General features: G+C 45.9%; 1 protein-coding gene across 6 annotated transcripts in view; it reads right to left on the minus strand.

Moving 5' to 3' along the window:
* The window catches only part of LOC126547922 (uncharacterized), a 289,018-nt gene that overhangs the window by 33,199 nt on the left and 234,620 nt on the right, over positions 1–21,199 (minus strand). For all 6 annotated transcript variants that reach the window (XM_055063464.2, XM_055063465.2, XM_050195977.3 and 3 more), the window contains 2 exons: positions 10,110–10,250; positions 6,009–6,089 (listed from right to left, as the gene is read on the minus strand). In XM_055063464.2, coding sequence (XP_054919439.1) covers positions 6,009–6,089; positions 10,110–10,250 — 222 coding nt within the window. The remainder of the gene's footprint in view (positions 1–6,008; positions 6,090–10,109; positions 10,251–21,199) is intronic.

Below are 21,199 nucleotides of genomic sequence, written 5' to 3' on the forward strand. Positions count from 1 at the left end.
GCTCCGCCTAAGAGAACCGTTAAAACATTGAGTACACGAACCTTTGCCCCATATTGGGGTCATCACAACGGTATAAATACAGGGGGAAAAAACAGAACCAAGGACGACAAAAAAGAAATAAAAAAGGGGGGGGGGGGAAACGCTAAGAAATCGAACTAAGTGTTGTTGCCTATAGCTTGAAATTTAGCATAGCGAATAGATTCTAAAGCTCCCTTTGAAATGTTTATGCCTATTGGTTGCAATGTCTTGAACTTATGGATAAGGTATGCTTCTCTGTATTTTCTTTCTCGTTCAGAATGGAAATTTGACTGCAAGATGTAGAGTTTAAGTTCATCAATGTTATGACTTGGTTGGTTGAAAAGTTCGGCGACGGCTTTGGGAAGCTCTTTAGCTGTGTCCGCGCGATGTCCGTTTAGTCTGACGTTCAATGATTGTCCTGTTCCACCAATACATTGTTTCTTGCAGAAGGAACATTCAAGCATATAAATCATATCCGAACTTGTACAAGTGAAGCTAAATTTCACTTTGTGTGTATAACCATTTGCGGTGCTTTTAACTCATTAAAGACCAGCGTGACCATATGGTCACGTTAGTCTGCACAGTGGATTTCAATTAATTAAGATTAGCAAAACGGAACCAAAATCGCCTTTGGCATGCCGTTAGACAGATTAGGGTTCCCTTTATGGATGCCAAGTGGCAGCAGGTGTCAGTCGTTTTGTGGGAGCCCCTCGCAAAGGCGGGAATAAGTATTGCTGTGCGAGTAGCGTCGCCATGCATCACTCCAAGGGATAATGTTTTTTTTTTTTCGCTACTTGTCTGAGCTATAGTCGTATATCCTTACCTCCATATTGCTCTTTGAATATGTGACCTTCGATGAGCATTTGTGAAAGATTAATGTTTGAGTTATCCATGAACGAGCGTGTTACCTTGCGTGTTGCCATATGGTCACGCTGGGCCTTTAGGCTACCTAACTTTTTATTTTTTTAAAAACGGCATTCTCATCTCTTGCATGGCTGCTGGCATGGTCCCGCAGTAGTTATTTCTTATTTTATTGTCTGAATAGGTTGATGTTGGAATAAATAGCGAAGATACTCGAAGAAGACGATGACGATGTGTCAGTGATTTATATCGACCCGCGAGAGGCTAGCACCTATTCGGAAGAGTCGACTGATGAAGACTCAGGCGGGCTAATTGACAATCTAATCGGGCAGCAGCTATGAGCCGGCGCTGAAACTATTTTCTGTGACGCACGCCGCATTTGTGGATCCGACTCGGACGATGACGACTCTGGCAGGCTAGGTGACGGAACATAAGAGGTTTCTTCTGCTGTAGTTGGTGCGGCCATTCCTGCGAAATTATCCACTGCTTCTAAGAAGACGAACGGTCATCTCCAGAAAAGCCTTGGCATATTTCCCTACCCAAACTTTGCTGCTTACAGGGACTTTCACCTGTTGAGTTGTTCGAAATCTTTTTTGACGAAGCCGTCGTGGAGCTGCTAGTCAAACAAACAAGAAATTATGTGTTATTTTTCAATATGCCCGATCCAGAGGTTACCAACGAAGAATTAGGTTTTCTTGGAGCGCTCGTTTTGTGCGGCTAAAACTGCTTGCCAGGGAGAAAGTGCCATTGAGACAGCGGCTTGGATATGCGCAACACGATGGCCTACAATGCTATGCGAAGAAATTGCTTCGTACAGATAATGCGATTCCTGCACTGTGTGAAATGCAAGCCTAACGCTTAATGACAAGTTGGCAAAGTTGCGTCCATTGATGGCACTATTAAAAGCAAGGTTTCTGGAGCACTTTCAACCTGTGTGTCACCTGAGCTATGATGAAAGTATGATTGAGTATTATGGTCGTCATGGCTGTAAACAGTTTATACGCAGAAAGCCTATCCACTTCGGGTATAAAGTATGGTGCCTAAATGCCAAGAACGGATACCTTGTAAACTTCAAAGTGTATCAAGGCAAGCAGGGGATCCCGGAACATCTGAAATATATGAAAAGGACTTCGGAAAAGCAGCGGCGCCACGTCTTCAAATGGTGGATGAACTCGCAGCAGAGACGCACGACCTTCCTTTCTTTTTCTATTTTGATAATTTATTCACAGGCATGCCGCTACTCAGCCATCTCAAGGCACAGGGCTACGAAGGCACGGGCACAGTGAAGCAGAACCGTGTTCCCAAAGAGTGCCCTATCGCTTGACCACAATTCGTCAAGCGCCAACCTCGCAGCACGAAGAGCCCGTGCCGAGCGACAATGGGATAATTGTTGTCCACTGGATGGACAATTCTGTAGTAACGATCGTAAGCACCATTCATGACGTAGACCCAATGTCATCTGGAGAGAGGTACTCTCGTGTTCAGAAGAAGCAAATCAAGGTGGCCTGCCAAAACACTGTTGCTTAGTAGAAGTTTTATGGGAGGTATGGACCAGATGGATGCAAATGTAGGTGCCCATAGGATTGTAATCCGTGGCAAAAAGTGGTGGTGGCCGATTTTCCTTTGACTTTGTGATGTATATATCAGCAACGCTTGGGCGCTAATTCGTAGCACAGGGTTCAACGTCATGCAGGTGGAATTCCGCAGGCAAATTGCACAAAGCTACCTGATGCGATGGGACAATAAGCATAGAGGACCTGGTCAACGCAGAATCCCAAAGACTGGTGATGTCCTGACTGGTACACGGTATGACCAAGTGGCCCACTTTGTTGCACCAATAACCACTGGCAAGATGTGGAGGTGTTCATGAAATAATTGCAACAGCGCAGTGCACACACAATGCACAAAGTATGACGACGGCATGTGTATTCCATGCCAAATAAATGTTTTTCAAGTCGCGTATTTTACTGTAGCGTAAGGGCTCAGTGTGACCGTGACCATATGGTCACGGGCTATATTTCAAAAACTAATTAGGCAAGAGTAATAATTTTTTGCATGTGAATTATTAGTAAAAAGGTAAGTTAATATATTAGATTTATTTCAAGATAGGAAGAAAAAAAAAGAAACCGGTCCCTAACGGGTTAAGTTTAATGTCACATTGAAGGTGCCTGCAGGTTTTGCACCTGGTTATGTTAGAAAAAAAATTATTTGGCGATTTAGTGATAAATGCGAGAGAAATGCACTAGCATAATGTTGCACTTCTTTTAGGCCCCAGATCCATGATTTAAATCTCATTCACCCCATTGCAAAGTGTTGTTCAGGAGCTCACTCGACAAGCGTTGTCCAAAGTGAGCTCGACCAAAGTTGTCGAGTGAGCTCGAGAACATTGGTCGCAATGTCTAACAATGTTATTGCAAACAGTGAGTAAGGAAGGTCCAAAGTAAAAAGTAAAAAAAAAAAGTTGCAGTTTTGCCCAAGAGGCGAAGCATCAATAGCTATGTGAAGCAAGGATAGTAGTTTTATCTCGCTTGATAACCGCGGAAAGTGGCTGTAAAAATGTTGGAGTGAGGAAGCGTGACAGCAGCGACAAGTGAATTGACCCTCGTGCCATCTCTCGCTTCAATGCGAACTAAATGTCGAAAGCACAGCACATACGAAGCTACCGACACTGGGTGCACTTTGTCCACATTGCAGATTGCTTTGAAGATACGGCGCCCGTGCGGGCGAGCACTTCGTCTACAGCGCAGATCACTTTAAAGGTACAGCGGCTGCGCAGCCGCACCATAAGCAGCAGCTGCCAGAATGGGGCCCTGCTCTCTCTTGCCTCTCCAGTGCCTCACACGCAAAAGAAGACGGCACATTTCCGCCCTGCCTTCCTCTCTCACATGCGCGATCGTGGGCTGACCCTTGCAAGTCAGTTTGTTAGCCTGTGTCGACCCGGCAAAAGTACGTTTTATACGCCCGATTTTGAAAAAAATTGCCACTAGTTCTGTCCGCTGTAGCCCCGATAGTATGTTGTAGTGCAGTCCGTTAAAAGCGAACTTCGTTGCATTAATAAAATAGGTAGAACAAACTAAGGCTGAAATATGGTCCGTTATATCCGAAAGTCTGTTATACACAGGTCCGTTGTAACGAGCATAGACTGTGTGTGTGTGTGTGTGTGTGTGTGTATGTATACACACACACACACACACACACACACACACACACACACACACACACACACACACACACACACACACACACACACACACACACACACACACACACACACACACACACACACACACAGATACATACATATATATAAACACCTCTATCATGTGACCGGCTTCCTACACTTCACACGCATACACTTTTTTCCACTTTGACATTCCTAATGCTAATGCATCAAAGAGCTGATCATTATGTACACAATATGTCACATCGAATAAGGCAGCTGCACACTACTATGCGAATGTTGTGTTTTCTGCACAAATGTTGGCTCGCATCTGCTAGCAGTATCAAAAGGAAGTAACATTGCTAAAAGCAGGGACAACAGTAATTGCAAATTGAACACAGCATGTGCCAGTTTATGCTTTGCACGTCTGTGGTGTACTCGGTGCCACTATATTGTGGTGCTGCTTGTATTGGCCAGACTGGCAAACGTGTAAACACCAAAATAAACGGAACATTGAAATACTCTGAAGTGAAGTAAAGGATCATGCTCATCTGGTGGCTGGCTATTGAAAATGCAAGTGCAAAGTATGTTTCACACGATGCGACCATCCTTGCAACTTCGCACTTGTGATGCTGTAGGTGCAGCAAATATGCCATTGACCCCTTTGTGTGCACAATTTTTCGGTAAATTTTTGGAGAGGCTGAACTTCCCTGCAAAATCACACATGCAGCATGAACGGGCAGCAATGTCGATCGCTAGACACAGCACTATGGCCTGCCTACTTGTTTTTTATTTTGATAGTGTAATGAGTCAAACTCGAAAAAAGTTTTTACAGAAACAGTTTCTATTAAGTTTTACACTGTTTTTACTGAAGTGGACTAAATAAGCCTGTGCCAAGAATAATTCAGTCTTCCACTAGGTGCTTGCAGATGCAAAGATTGCAGCCATAATCGGTGCCTGTGAACAGCAATACAGAGTCCACATGTGTGGAAATTGCTGCAAAATACACAGTGCAATATCATTGCAAGCCACTATTTCAAAAAAATTTATATTGAATGTTGCTACCTCGACAAGACAATGCAGGAAATGCACGTTACCACATGAAAAAAGAAAATTAATTGTATATTAGCCAACCATCCTTGGCACTTCATGATAAATAAATAGTCTTTTCCCCTAATTAATTACGATGGTGATGTCTCTCCAACTGCAGTTTCATCTTTTTGTAGCGTGCTGATAAATATGGCTGTTTAAGGCCAGTTTGCATGTAAGTATGCTTGTACCATCACTTTCATAGGTTTTTCGAATAAACAGTCACTTGGTCAGTCACTGATCCTTTCTGATCCCCCTACATCTCTCCCTCTACATCTAAATTAAATTACGGGTTTTTACGTACCACAACCCCTTTCTGATTATGAGGCAAGTCATAGTGGAGGATTCCAGGTGTTTTCACATTTTGCCCCATCGCCGTTTGGTATTCGATCCCGCGACCTCGTTCAGTAGCCCAACACCACAGCCACTGAGCAACCACGGCGGGTCCCTCTACATCTCTGTGTGGTTGTGTTGTTTTCTTCTACCATGTTTAATGCTCACAACCTCACCCAGGTTTCACTGCTACAATGTGGTAAACCTCGCGTGCCACTGCTTTATGTAGAGTCGGGTCATTTTGGAATGGCAAAACTGCAGCTTGCTCTTTACTATTACAATGACAACATATTACATCCAGTTGCATGGACACCAATGCACAGGTACAACTGACCACATTGCACAGATTTTTGCTTCTGTAGCCCTCATAGACTTCTTCATTGCTAGGACATCTGCTCTAAAGCGTCTCTTCATACAGGTTGAGCCATCAAACATTTTCCAAAGATTAAACAACCATGCCCAGCGATGCTTCTCTACAGTCATATGGCAACAAAGAAAAAAAAAAAGAGAGGTTTAGGTATGTTAAGTTGCACAGCTATGCACTCACTGCGATCTCTTCATGCGCACTCTGAAGTTCAGCAGTCTGCTTGGTGTATTTGTCCTGGAGTTTGCTCAGTTCCAATCGCAGCTGCATGTGCCGAGAAAAAACAAAAAACAAAACAGATAATTAGCAATAATTTTTGGTATTACATATGTCAGCTCAAAGCCAGCACCACCTATGTGGCCCATGTAAACACAACCTCAAAAGCGAGCCTGGCACCCAGAGAAAAACCTTCCTCGAAGGTGATATGCTTACTGAAGGAGATCTTTGCCAGGTTTGACATACAGTAAAAGCTCTTTAATTCGAATTGAATTCCGTGGGGATGCTACGAAAACTTGAAGTATACAAAATTTTGTAGCATTTTGTAGACGTAGCATGAGCATGGTTGTTTTGCGCTCAGTTTTACACAGACGATATTGAGGAAGGACAGGACGTGGACGGACGTAGCGCTACGTCCGTCCACGTCCTCTCCTTCCTTAATATCGTCTGTGTAAAACTGAGCGCAAAATAACCATGACCGTTCACCAACTAGCCCCCTTCATTGCTTTACTAAACGTAGCATGAGCGCACGCACGCACACGCTACATCATGTTAGCAAGAAAAACAAGCACTGGTGCAGCCAATGCAACCAGACAGGGTCAACGCAGTCCGATGTGCCCGACGTCTAGATGGCTCTAGCTCCATCAGCATGTTCGTCACGCGAACTGCGCTGACCCACAATGCATGGTGCGGAGAAAAAAAAGTGCCCACACTGATTTGCCGAAGGTCACAGACAGCCTTTCAAAGCAGCGTACGGGTTGGGTATTGTTCTGCGCATGCTCCGAAGAGAGCAGCCTACGGTGCGCGCATCGAAGTCTAGAGGGGACCACATTTCGACTGGCACAGCCCAAGCGGCGTAGCTTGAGTGGCCGCAAGCGATGCGCGCTGACAATGTCAGAGTATAAACACAATTTTGTGCCACCGACACATGCCATAGGAACAAGAGCTGCGCTCTCAAATGCGCTCGCGAAACGCACCACAACCTGCTGCGATGTTGATCTCCACTGTACTTTCGTAGCTGCACCGGCTGCATGCTGCAGACTTCCACTATATGTATAGATGGCGTCCAAACATGTCCAGGTATTTGTACAGGGAAAACATAGATTCACAGTGGAGGAAAAGAACTAGGAAGATTACCAGCAAGTATACGACCTGTATGGTAAGTAACATGACAACAAAGAACGTCAAGCAGAAAATCAGAGAGGCTGAGACGATCTCATGGGTGGTGGCATTGGAAAAGAACCCTGCTATGGGTAATTAAGAGGAAAAAATGAAATCAGGAAAAAAACAATTCATGATAACTCAAAGGGAAGCTCTTTACTTTTCAAAGCAAGATCAGGATACCTTATAACACGCACTTATAAAGAGAGATACAACAAGGAAGAAGACGCATGTGCTTGCTGCGGGAAAGCTAGGGAAACGATGGAGCATGTTTTATTAGAATGTGAAAATATCTGCCCAGCGGTCAATTTATTTATTTATTTATGCCAAATACCTGCAACACCCAAAGGCATTATTGCAGGGGGGGGGGGTGAGTATATAACTAAGGCGAGTAAAAAAAACTACAAGGCATGAAAAGCGAGTACTAAATGAAGACAACTGCACTCGTTCATACATCTGATAACAAGGCCTGAAACATTGGTTCAAATCGGCACTCGACAGTTTGGGCAAGCAGTTTCATTCACAAACTGTAAGTGGAAAAAATGTGCTTTGGTAAGTGTTAGTTTTACATTTAATTTCTTTTATTTTCCATCCGTGACAAATCTATTCGACCTAAAATGTGCTGGAAGCAAATAAATATCTTTGTATATTTTTACAAGTACCGTGATAAATTTTATACAACATTTCTAACTGGAAGTTCATTCGGCGAGTACATAAAAGCTCCTATTCCAACGTTAGTTTAACGTCAGTAACACTACTAGGGAAGTTATAATCTCAATATAAATCGAACGGCACAGTTTTGTACACGTTCATGCATGTCAGTTAAATATAATTCCTTTCATCACTTTCCGCACTTACTTCCATGAAAAAAAAAAAAAAAGGTACAACCAAACTTGCCTCGGCTTTATTATTTGTAGGCTTCATAATGGTTTTGCTCAACAACAACAAAAACATAAAGGGCGCCTTTCGATTCTTCTCGTCTGTACTCGTGGGCACGCAACAAATCACTAGCGGCAACGATAGCAGCCACGTTTACACTGATACGTCAGAAGTGTACCCTATTCATACGCCGACGCTTGTAACACAGCTAAGATATTCACCCACCTTTAGCGAAAACGTGCCGTATTAGGATAGTAGTGAAGACAAATGCCGCAGTTTCCGCAGCATACCCACCATGTGTTTCAATGTCACTGGCAGCTAAGCACGGCCATCTCTGTTTCTGTCCTCTCAAAGTGGACATGGCTATGTTATTGTCGAAAACTTGCCGATACTAATGATATTATTCATTACTGATACGGAAGAAACTGTTTCAATGCACGTAATGTACTCAGGAGAAGAAAAATAATCGTGTTCGGCGCGTTCGGCTTGCTCTGTCGGCCGCCATTTTTGTTTTGGTCTCCCGCACTAACAGCGGCAGCCGCCTGCTTGTCATCCCGCAGCAAATGCGGGATGAAAAAAGAAAATATTTCTTTTCGTGGGAAATTTAACCCGCATAATAATCACACCCCTGAATCTGCATCAATTTTTTGTTACAAAGAGAAGTGCGATCATTATGCGAGTAAATACGGTATCGAACTCCGCCACCCCAGACCATGTGCGCTCTGTTGACAGGCGGTGAGCTTTTCCGCAACACCCTCGAAGATAGCGGTGGTGCGATGGGCGTTCCCAACTGCTGCCCACCATAGCTGCACCCATCGATTGCGCTGAGGGCGCCATTTGAACGTAGCAGCGTACGCACGCAGCAGCTCGGCTAGTTGGACAACATCAACGACACATTGCATAACGTTAGCATCGCATTTGTCACACAGACTCCTCCTCGGTGCCGCGCTCTGCACCTGCCACGCCTTGCGAGGACTGGCAGTTTGCATCCACAAAGACGCACGACAGCACGCGCTCATTGGGCTCACTCATAGATGCCTTGGCAGACGCCACTTCATGCTTTGTTATTGACAGTGTTTCAAAATGCTTCGATTGACGGACATGGAGATCATAGGAGAAGTAGTGGCCAAACGAAGACGCTGCCGAGGTTGATCCCGCAAGCGCTGATGTTGCCCCACTCCCAACTGCAACTGAGGCTGTAGAATAGAAGGCACCAGCCTATTGCTTGTGGATTGTTTAGACTATGTTGAGGACTCCGTGTTTAAGCACGCGGTTGTCAATAAGAAGCAGGCTACACTGCTGCAGTACATTCAGCAAAAGAAATACTTTGTGTGACGTGAGCATTTACTGCACTACAATTGGGGTGCAATTGGGGATTGTTGTTCGGAGTACGCATTTGGTCGCGCCACGCACGATTGGCCTAGGCCACGCAGACTTCGCGCGGCTGATGAAGTCGGCGCGACCTAGGCTAATTGCATGCGGCACAGTGGACCACACGTTCACGGCGGACGTAGTCGGCATGGCCTAGGCCAATTGCGCGCGGCCCAACCGAATGCACGTTCCAAACACCGATCCCCGATTACACCCTTGTTCATTTATTGAGTTGCGGAAGTTTTTGACGCATTTTTACGTGATTTTATATATAGAATTCTGGCTATATCGAACTATTTTGCGATCACCGCACTGTTCGATACATCGAGGCTTGACTGTATAAGTAAAGACGGCTACACATACTGACACAACCGCTTTCACATCAAGCCAGCCAGAGGTTATTCCTGTGAAAATACCACAGAAGACTACTATCCACCAACTGAAGATACCCCGATATAATGCCTGATGACACGCAGAGCAGGCACCATCCTACACTCAACCACCCCACAGTGCTCAAGGACTCCATTGTGTCAAACCGCCCATAACTTATCCAAATTAATTGCCTGAAAACTGAACAAGCACAGAGCACAAAACAGTGGGATGGCTGTGGCACTCTTCAAACACCTGGCATGCTTTATATAAGAATGCACAAGTCACCTCAAATGCAGACTCATCCCTTTGGTCTGGCACTGGGGCAATGGTGAAGCTGCAAATCAATCTGAAGCTATCAATGAGGCAACCTTTGATGGTCTGGCACCCCTTTTCAGCATCCTCAAGGAGGCTCTTGCATTCTGGAGGCTGCAGCAAGTAAAATACAAAATTAAGCAAAACAATGTGGCTACTAAAGAAACAACAACATACATTTTCATGAGTGGACATTTAAAATTTTAAATTTATAGACACTGGCCTAACAAATGTGCCAGTGGCTCTCTCTGTTCTGAAATATTCTCACTCCAACAAATATCTGCCTTAAAGCACATAGTTCTTTAATTAAAGTGAAGCTTCTTCTGTCTTTCTCCCCAGGATTTTGCACGTCTGCTTGGTCAATTTCTCAGAGTAAAGTGGGCAGACCCCGGAGACAATGTAGTGTAAACTAGGCCGATTTTGGAGAAAGTGTAACAGTAAACTGGGATGATCCTGACGATGGTGTAATGAAAACTGGGCCGATTCCAAAGACAAATCCACAGTTACAAGGGTCACATGGGTCGTGTGGTGGGTGTTGCATGGATGGGAGGACGTAGGTAAAGCTGAACATATAAAACCCTCATTGTGAAAGTGGGTGTGACATTTGCACCTATGTCATGGGACTGAAGCAAATTCTCAAAGCCAAGAAGAAGCATCTTGCTGGGCACGCATGTGTTTGCATTGCTGCAAAGCACAATGTAGAATATGAACAGTCACATGTGCGTTGCTGTGAAGCCAAGCGACAAAAAGATTCTGTGATGAGAGAAGAATGTGGCAGGCTCTGGCCTCATGTGTCTCTTTGCATAGCATTCAAGTGCAACATTCCAGCAAAGCTATGCTTAAGAAGAAGAAGATTCCAACAAGTCGTTTAACTCTTTAGTAGAGTAAAACCTTGTCAATTTGGGGAATCGAATAATCCAGACTTGCCCTCTGGTCCCAGTAGGCGTATGCATTATTTATTGGAATCAAACTCTCATTAAGGGATGTATTTGGCTGACACTGGTTAGTTCAGCCAACTCATGGAGCTTGGCATGCGTAGAGTGCTGCAAATGTTTGATGCAAAAGAGCAAAAGCGGCACTAGCGTCCAACTGAAACGAAGCGGCGGAGTCCACATTGCAATTGTCATCAGCAGAAATCATACATGAACAACAAGAACGCCAAATGCTTTGTGCCTATTGATGGCCTTTATAGCCTTTATTCTTGTGTTTACCACCGCGCATAACACTGCTGGCCACAGCCTACAGAATTGCGTTGTCATCGTCTATGATCGGGTTGATGGTGGCCACGGTTTTATCTGCAGCGGTTGCGGCCAACAGTAGTTTTGTTTTGACTCAGTGCAATGGCTACGCGTGCAATGTCACAAACACATATGGCGGAAGATGTCAAGGATGAAACGCGCCAGGTACATTGTGATAGACAGACGATCTGTTGGCAACCAGCTCACTGGCAAAAAAATAATCAGGATGTGTGCGTTGTAGTGAAAAGCGCATCTTCTAATAACGGCATAGTAATCGCCAACTCTTCTCAACTTTGCATGGAAGCGGTGATCCGTGCCGTATTAATGCTGACTCGCGTCACGTGAATATCACCAGCAATGATAACATAGCAACACATGAGCTGCCACACGAGCCAGTAGGCGTAGTGCATGTGGTGCCACATGAGGAACTCTGCAAAAACGAGTGTGTCGCTGTTGTGACCTCCAAGCTTGCTGTTAGGAATGGCCTGCCGAGGTGGCAACATGCAAGTTTTCTCAACCAGCTGCAGCTGCGAGCGTTGCGAGCTTCCCCGAAGCGAACCATGGAAACCTACCACAATTGCTGTGGTAACTCATTTCATAGAGACCTCGAGGTGCCGCTTCAACACCGCCTTGGCGCCGTTGTGACTAAATGCGATCGGCGGACCAACTATTGTTACTGAACCCACCACCGCCGACCTGGTCTGCTGTGAGCAAGGGAGTTCCCGAAGGAATGTATCTGGCGGCAACGTCGCACGCGCCTTTGAAGACGCAAGACAATGGAGAACTGGGGGCCACGTGGTGGGGGTCAGCTCGGGGAATAAGACACGCCTTTCAAGACTCAAGATAATGGACAACCAGCGGCGACGCTGCGAGTGTCAGCTTGGGGAATAAGAGGTGCCTCCTTTGGTCAAGAAGGACTGGTGATATGGTGCTGCTTCAGTAGGTAAGCGTTTGGTTTTAGCTGTAAGATTTACCAGGCTTCAATTTCTGTGTGTGTGTAGATTTTATTCGCTGGGATCTTTTACTTGTATTTTGATTTGCGTGGGTATCGCAGCAAGTATTGTGTGACAGCAGAGCCAAAGCTTAAAGTAGCGACCATGGTCCTATTATGTTTGACGAGAGCTGACCTGTTGTGGTTGTGTGAAGAGGTCGAGGTAGACGTAGAGGAGGACTTGACGGAATCAGAGATTCGTAAAACCATTCTCCAAAGTGACAATGATTTGAAATTCATAGAACAAATGGTTAAACGAATTCTAAGCAAAAAACAGAAACAGGAAGCAATTAGGCAAGAACAGGAAGAAATGAGGCAGAAACAGGAAGAAGCTAGCAGAAACTGAAAGGGATTTCGCAGGAAGAAGGCCTAAGAGAAGTAACAAGACAGTACGTTGCTGCATTGAACAAGGAGATTCAAGGTTTGGAGCAGTCAATCGAACGAAGTCAACAGCGGCTTGAGAAATCTGTAGGCTGGACGCAGCGAAAGTGGGAGGAAGTAGATAGCAGATTTTGGTTGAAAGCCGACAGAAGTAGTAGCACCTGCAAGATTAGCAGCACGTTCATAGGTGAACTCGAAGTGCTAGCAGCTAACGATGCCTTAAAGGCAGCAGAGGCCGTTAAAGGCCATAGTGAGAGCGACGAGGTGCTGTGCCAACAGAGCACTGTAGAGACAGCTAGGCCAGCTGCGAATGAATTGGCACAGTTACCGCGCGTGTGCGTCACTTGTAACGTTAGCGAGGTTGCTAACGAAGTACAGAGTACTGCTGACCCGACAGACGCGAGCACCCATGTCAGGTCAGATCTGCGTGCAGAAGTGAAGTGCCAGCTGGACGATGCAGTTGAGGGCAGGTTGCAGGATTGCGAGCTGCGTAGCTCAAGGGAAGTCAATTGCATTGTTCAGGGATCGGTGCAGCTGTCCGCCAGTCTAGGTAGCCGAGAGAACGATGATTTAGTTAGGAATCATTCGGACTGTGCGCGTGAGACAGCGATCGAGACCGACGGGCTGTGTGCCGAAGCACAGCGTGAGCTGGGCGATGCAGTAGAGGGCAATTCGCAAGAGTGCGAGTTGCATAGCTCGAGTAAAGCCTGCTGCAGTGTTCCAGAGTCGGTTGAGCTGTCCGCCAGTCGAGGCAGAGAGAGAGTAGATTTAAATGATAATCACTCAGACTGTGCGGGAAGGAGACCAATCCGGGCCAACGAGATGTGTACCGGCCAGCACGAGGCGCCAGAGGACGGCATGAAAGGGAATTCAAAGAGAAAGCGCCGTATAAAGAAGCGCGGTAAAAATTGGAAAGCGGTAAATAAAGAAGCGCGGCCAAAAACGGCGAAAGACGCAAAAAGCCAGGGCGTGAGGAAAAGAAAGGTGTGGTCGTCGTTGACGACATTGGCGCATCAAACACATTCGAGCCACCGGTCTAAAAGAGACCGAGAAGCATGTTCTGCACGGACGCGGACAAAGGGCACGGGGCAGTTAAATTCCTCATCGTTCCGTTGTTCTTTTCGGAATGCAGCATGTAGTACAAAGGAGCGCAAGGTGGCAAGACGAGACGAGGTGGTAGGGGGTCACGACGCGGTCAGTCGAGTTCGTGATAAAAGCGTGGCGCCAGGACGCAAATTGGCAGGAGACTAACATCTTGAAGCAGCTGATAGTGCGTCAGCCCTTTTGTTGTTCCTGGGTAGCCAGAGTAGCTTTCGAACCGCGACCACCTCGAGTACGGCTCAAAAGTATGAGTCAGACATAAACGTTTGGAACGGGAGGCCAAGAGAGCTTCCGTAAAAGGAAAACGTGTTTTTATTTTTTTTTTAGCATATTTAAAACTTTAGCGTTTTAAGTTTCTTTCAATATGTAAAGGTATGAGCTCTCTTTATGTTTTCGTTTGAGAAGCTCCGAGGTTTGAAAGAGGTGTTTTATGTAAACCTGTAGTTTCGCGAGGTGTTAGTTAATGAGTAGATAGGCTTTCTTTTTTTTGTGAGTAACCTGAGTGTCAAGGTTATTGGTGAGAGGCCTATGGTAACGTGCATGTGTATTAGTTAACCTTCCTTATTTTATAAGTGTTTATGAATTTTCTAAGGTTAAGCGCGTAGATTTTCAGTTAGTGCATCATTTGCACTGAGAAGAGCTCTTAGTTCCATTAGCGCGTGTCCTGTGCGGACGGAGGGAAGCAGATGATTTATGACTGGGTTGCTCGTGTGTGTTGAGGGTGGCCGTGTTCTGACTTCTTTAGTGAGCGTGCGTGGAACGAGTTATTATCAGACGCATTTTTTTTAGGGTTCTGCGGTGTGGGTGAGTTACGCAAGCTTAGTTGCTCGGTTAAGTTACGTGTCCTGTATGGGCTAAAGGAACAAATGTGAGTAAGCGTGATGAAATGCTTACATACGACGCAAGTACGCGTTCGGAATAGGGACCGCAAAGCTAGTGCGATTGTGATTACGTACCTGTGGAGTTGACCAGACTGTTCAGTGGCACCAGTTTGTGTGATAAGTACGCCACTGCGATAGGGTAAGAACAGGCTGTTCGTGAACTTAGGCTGCTTATGTTTGGGTATTGGTGGTTGAGAGCCTTCGGTTCAGTTCTGCATAAACCTTTGCTCTTGTGCAGCACGACAGTCAGATCTGGTTAAGCTCAAGGGGAACGTGAACGCTCGCTTTGGCGGCATGAAATTTTGGGGCAAAACTTGGGGTTCCCAGTTGAGTGGCTTGAATTGAAATTTTGGTAGGAAGCCTGGTAGGTTAACAGCTGATTCCGGGTGTTTGAACGCTGAGCGGCATTGTGTTGCCAGGATCGACTCTTCTGTGCCCGTTGCTGTGAAGATGGTTGCAGGCATTCCAAGTGCACAGGGGTTGCAGAGAGCAAAGCCATATTCTTGCTCGCCAGCCATTCTCTTCCTGCCCAACGGTTGTCAGCACTGGTCAGGCGAGATTTTCCGGGCAATGGAGGAGCTGTTAGAAAAGGCCTGCCGAAGTGGCAACATGCAAGTTTTCTCAGCCAGCTGCAGCTGCGAGTGTTGCGAGCTTCCCCGAAGAGAACCATTGAAGCCTACCACAATTGCTTCGGTGACTCATTTCGTAGGGACCTCAAGGTGCCGCTTCATCACCCCCTCGGCGCCGTTGTGACTAAATGCGATCGGCGGACCAACTATTGTTACTGAATCCGCCACCACCGACCTGGTCTGCTGTGAGCAAGGGAGTTCCCAAAGGAATGTATCTGGCGGCAACGTCGCACGCGCCTTTGAGGACGCAAGACAATGGAGAACCGGGGGCCATGCGGCGGGTGTCAGCTCAGGGAATAAGACACGCCTTTCAAGACTCAAGATAATAAACAACCGGTGGCGATGCTGCGAGGGTCGGCTTGGGGAATAAGAGCCGCCTCCTTTGGTCAAGAAGTAAGCCCAGAGTTCTGCGAAGCCCGTCTCACCTCGGAGGGGCAGTGAAACCTGTGCGGAATGTGTGCGTGTAAACCCCCTACCCCCTTCCCTCAAAGGCGGGCTGGCTACGATGACTCGAACGTTTCTCTCACCTAGGGATCTAGAGAACACGGAGTGTTTATAAGCAGCTGTTTGTCGCTGCTAGTGTGTGCTCGTCAATGTACTCGTCAGGGTGCTCGTGCTTGTGAGCTGCGTGCTAGACCAGCAGTGTGCTGGGTGTGTTTGGAGCTTCGTGCTCATATGCTATATGCTTCGTCTCACATGCTTCATTTGGGAGCCACGCTAGACTGTTGAATGTATCTCTTGTTTAAAATGTAAATACTGTAAATAAACCCTGTATGCCTAGTTCCACCCAAGTTCCTCTCTACGACCTACAACCCCTACAACTGGATGCCAACAGTGGGATCGACCTCTAAACCCTTACATTGCACGTGATGGTGCACAGAGAACTGTGCAAGGAGTGCTGTCGCCGTGGCCTCTAAGATAACACCGGCGTGCCTGACAGTGCTATCTCGGAGGCCACCACTGCCATACGCTTAGCTGCCTCACCCTGAAGCACGCTGGAGACATTACCTAGAAAGCATGGTTGAAACCGAGCTATTTTCTTTGCGGTTTCTGAAATCCGTGTGCGGCGCTCATTCATTTCACCGGTCGTATTTTCATCGCGGTTGAACAGGAGCAGGGGATGCACTACCGTGCACAAAGTCGCACTTCTGTGCTTCAGTTGTGTGCACTTTCCTTTTGCAGCAACAGGATTTGAAGTATTCACTGTAACAGTACGGCACTTTTGGATATGTTCATTGTATCTGGATGCAGTTTCAATAGGCACGGTCAGGAAATCTTAAGTGCAGTGAAATGTGGTCGTCCCAACTGATAATTTGTTACATCTGGGATCGTTATAAGTGGTTTTGACTGTACTAACATTAGAAGCTTGATGCTCACGCTGCAGCAGCAGTGCTTTGGTGCCACTACTATAGCTGATATACCCATATCTGTGTTGGTTATTACACAATATAAGAGAACATCAGCCAAGCCTTCATTATAGATGCTGATTTACAACTTTAGCCAACAGGATTGTCATGGAAACATAACTGCTCACAGCGCTATAACTGAGTAACTGCAATGTAACAAAATTTTGTATGAAATGTCATTTTTCATTCGAAGTTCCATTATCTAGCATGTTGAGTAAGAACACTGAAAAATTGCACACACTGGTGCTTGGGAAGTATAATCCCCTGTGCATCAAAAGTGTCAAAATACAGTAGAACATTATTGATACATTCCCATTATGCACATTTTCCCAGCACCAATGTTCGCAATCGAGAACACAAAAAATGACCCAATAGAGTCATGCTCATTTTTTACCGGTTCACACGTTCCCGTAAAACAAGATTTTTCGGCAACAATGTTGAATACATTGCCAAACTGTGATCGTATGATACGTTTGCCAGCCACTAGATCTCATGTAAACAAAAAAATGCGGTAGGCGTGCGCACGATTGATAACAGTATATAGCTGCCCGCCACGGCAGCTTCACCGCAAAACTCGCCCACCCGTCTCGATTGAAAATGCCGTCGCGTAGTCGGTTTCTCATTTCGGTACCAGCAAATCTTCTCCAGGGTTGTTGCACATGTTATTCACAGCTATCACAGCCAATCCTAATGTGATAAGCATCTTCGATTATCTGTTTCAGAGGGTGTGGTGCCGTCGGAAGCGTAGCGCACAGTTTTAACAGGCAATAACCGAAACTAGCCGCCGTTCCCTGCTGCAAGACTACGATAGCATACATTTTCTGGCTGCTAGATCCCATGTGAACAAAAAAGGGAGCGAGGCACGTGCGATCGAGAAAAGTATATCCATCTCACGTGAAAACGACAATGCGCACAGTTTCTTATTCCAGTACAAGCGAATCTCCGCCCGGGTCGTTGCATACCGCATTCACAGCTATAGCTGCCAAACCTACTGCAATAAGCATCTTCACCTATCTGTTTTACAGCGCGTGGTGCGCAGTGCCATCGGTAGTGTACTGCATGCTTTTAGTAGGTGTTAATCCCAACATGCCGCCATTCCTTGCCACAGGTGGCGCGATGTGAGCATCACGTTCCGCTTCAGTGGCATATGGTGTCGCCCACCGATTTCGTTTCGGTTTCCCATTGCCCTCTTAAAAACCACACAATAGGAAAACAACAAAATGCGTCTAGGGCCGCCGGAGCACCACCAGCTCAATGCGCGTCAGCATCTCGTGCAGCAACGATCCGCGCGACGCTTCATGTTACGTAGAAGTCAACAATAGTTGAATCTGTCAAATCTTTTTAGTTACTTCGGATCGTACGTTCTCCCGGTTAGTACGTTTTGTCACAATTTTTTTTCCAGAACATATGACCGAGGTTCTACTGTATTATTCATGTAATCCTATTCTCGAGCGTATTTCGACTAGCTCACGGCTCTGTCATGCTTCTCTATTTCTACTCCCAGTGACAAGCTTCTAAGTATAACTATGGATGTTTGTCGGAGTCATAGTGCCACTGGGTCTTGTGATGGTAAAAATTAAATTATGCGTCTTACGTGCGAAAACCACAATTTGATCATAAAGCATGCCATAGTGGGGGACTCCGGAATAATTTGGACCGCCAGGGGTTCTTCAACGTGCACCTAAATTTAAGTACACGGGCATTTTCGCATTTTGCCCCCCATCGAAACACAGCCACCATGGCCGGGAGTCTTGTGATAGTTAAGCCTGCTATCTTTCATAAAATCCTAACAGTTTATAAAAAGAAGCCCTTGGCTTTCAAACAAATAAACGTGCATGATGGTTAATTTGAATTAGAAGCACATCATGCACACTGCTTCTTGCAGATATCTGATATCTGAATACAAATTTAAATGTTATACTGCAGACTTACATTAATTAGACTTCAGTTAATTTGATCCTGGCCAAAGGTCCCGGCTGGCGCCCATGCATTTTTATGGGCCCAAACTTTTATTATTTCAATCATAAAATTGGCCTTCACCGGACAATTAGAACTTGGCAACAGCAGGAAACCTTTACTGTACAAAATATGACCAGCGGTCTTCAGGCTGGCCAGAGCTCCTATTCTATGGCTCCACTGGCATGAGCTCTTCGGTCCGCTTGGAGTATGACAGCCCTCTGAGCTGCCTCCTTCGAGCTGGAATCCTTCTAGCATAGTAGTTTCATTAATGTTTTCTTGAGGTGCCTCGGTGCATTCTCACATGATGTGGTCCAGCGTGGGCTCGGCCCTGCACTATGGGCACGCATCTGGATATCTCTCTCTATCTATTTTGTCTAGGATGATGATGAATGTGGTGTTTTGTGGCACAAGGGCCAAATGTGGCCAAAGAGTGCCAGGCCGGTGTTAATGTGATCGCAGTGGAGCTATGAATGACGAAGGGAAGATGTTACATGGCTGTAAAGGGGCCTAAAAAAAAAACAGTCGCTGTAAAGTGCATAAAACCTATATGATACAAAATTATGCCAATGGTTAATGAGCTGTACAATAGACATGAAAGATACATTGTGAAATAATCATGATATAGTGAAATATATCACAGATAAACATTTGCAAGAAGCACTACTGCCTTAACAGAGCCCTTGAGATGCATGGGCCTGGAGGCATGTGCTATACAAAACTACCATCACAGCGGCATCCTCTGGAAAGAGGATGTGCTATTAATTTATGGGGCTAAAAACTTGCTAGTCAACATCGTTCAAAAAACCTCGAATTGCTTTGGTGCCAAAGAACAGTTTGGCACCAAGAAACATTGGAGGATGGAGAGGGGTGTGCTGGCGATATACAAGAGGAAAATGTTTCTTTCTCTCAGCTTTGGCTTCCCGACACTCCAAGAGGACGTGGAGGACGGTCAGCCTCTCACCACATCTACCACAGGTTGGAGGCTCATTTCCAGTCAGTAAAAAATTGTGGCATAGGTGTGTCCTATCCTGAGTCGACAGAATAGGACATCAGTTCGTCATGTTTTCATTTTCGGGGGCCAGAAACCTAACTGTGGCTTAATCAAGTGAAGCTTATTCTTTGTTTCCACGTCCCACAAGCATTGCCAGTGGCTTCGCAGTTTCTTTCGTAAGAAAAGCTCCAGATCTGTGACAGGGACAGCAGCCATAGGAATTATAACTTGCAATGTGAGTGATGTGGCCATTTGGTCAGCTAGTGCATTACCCTTGATGCCTCTATGGCCAGGTACCCGGCATATAATGATATGCTGGTAGATATGTACGCTCTACACAGAACGGAGTAGAGCTCAATAAGTACAGGGTTTTGGTGTTTACAGAGTGAGTTCAGGGCTTTTACGATGCTTAGGGAGTCCGTAAATATGACCGTTTTTCGAAGTTTTGGTTTCATTATATGCTTCACTGCTGACAATAGTGCATGGGCTTCTGGTTGTAAATATACTAGTTTTTGGGTGCAGTGCACCGTATTCCGAGAAAGATGGGCCGATGACTGCATAAGAAACCCCTGCATGCGATTTCGAAGCGTCTGTGTAAAACTCAGTGAAAGAGTACTTATACTGGAGTTCTAGAAAATGCATTTTAATATGTGCCTCAAGTGCATGTTTCGTGACATCTACAAATGACATATCACAGTCTGTGAGCTGCCACTGCCATGGCGGTAACAGTTTCACTTGAGTCATAGTGCAATGTTCAAGCATTGGAACACCCATTTCCTCACTAAGGCTCCTCACACGTAAAGAGAACGGCCTTCTCGCTGCAGGTCGTTTATTGAAGAGTGTGGCAGTGGTCATATCGTTTATGGATGAATAAGAGGGATGTTCACGGTTTGAATTTACTTTAAGGAAATATGTAAAACTGCTATATGATCCAGTAGATGGAGTGACCATACATTTGCTTCTGCATAAAGGCTTTGTACGGGGCTTGTCCTGAAGGCGCCGGTCGCGAGGAGACGCAGGTGTAGGCAAGTTTTAGCTTGCAATCTCCTCCATGTTCACAATCACAAAGAAATCACGAAGGCAGAGGACTGTGCCCTAGAACTGGCTGAAAGCAATAGCAAGAAATTCTGCGAGTCTGGATGGAATGCTGAGTACGAGCAAAACCTGGTGAATATTCAGAGCCATCACAGACCCCACCAAAACTAAGGGCGAGAACAATGAGGCGCTAGAACGCCTGCTCCATATGTACACAAGCACGAAGGAAGAATTCCTGACCGAGGTGGAGGAGAAATGATTTGGATGAGGCACAGCATGCCCACCCTATGTCGCAGAATATCAAGGGAAACCGAACCATATGCTGAATGCCCCCATTAGCGAATTCGAGGTCCGCGCAGCCATTGGGTGCATGACAAAGAATACGGCAGCGAGAGCGGACAAAATCACCAACGCAATGACCAGAAACATGAGCAGATGCACAATCACGGCC

The sequence above is a fragment of the Dermacentor andersoni genome, chromosome 1 (genome assembly GCF_023375885.2).
Source record: "Dermacentor andersoni chromosome 1, qqDerAnde1_hic_scaffold, whole genome shotgun sequence".
NCBI lineage: Eukaryota > Metazoa > Arthropoda > Arachnida > Ixodida > Ixodidae > Dermacentor > Dermacentor andersoni.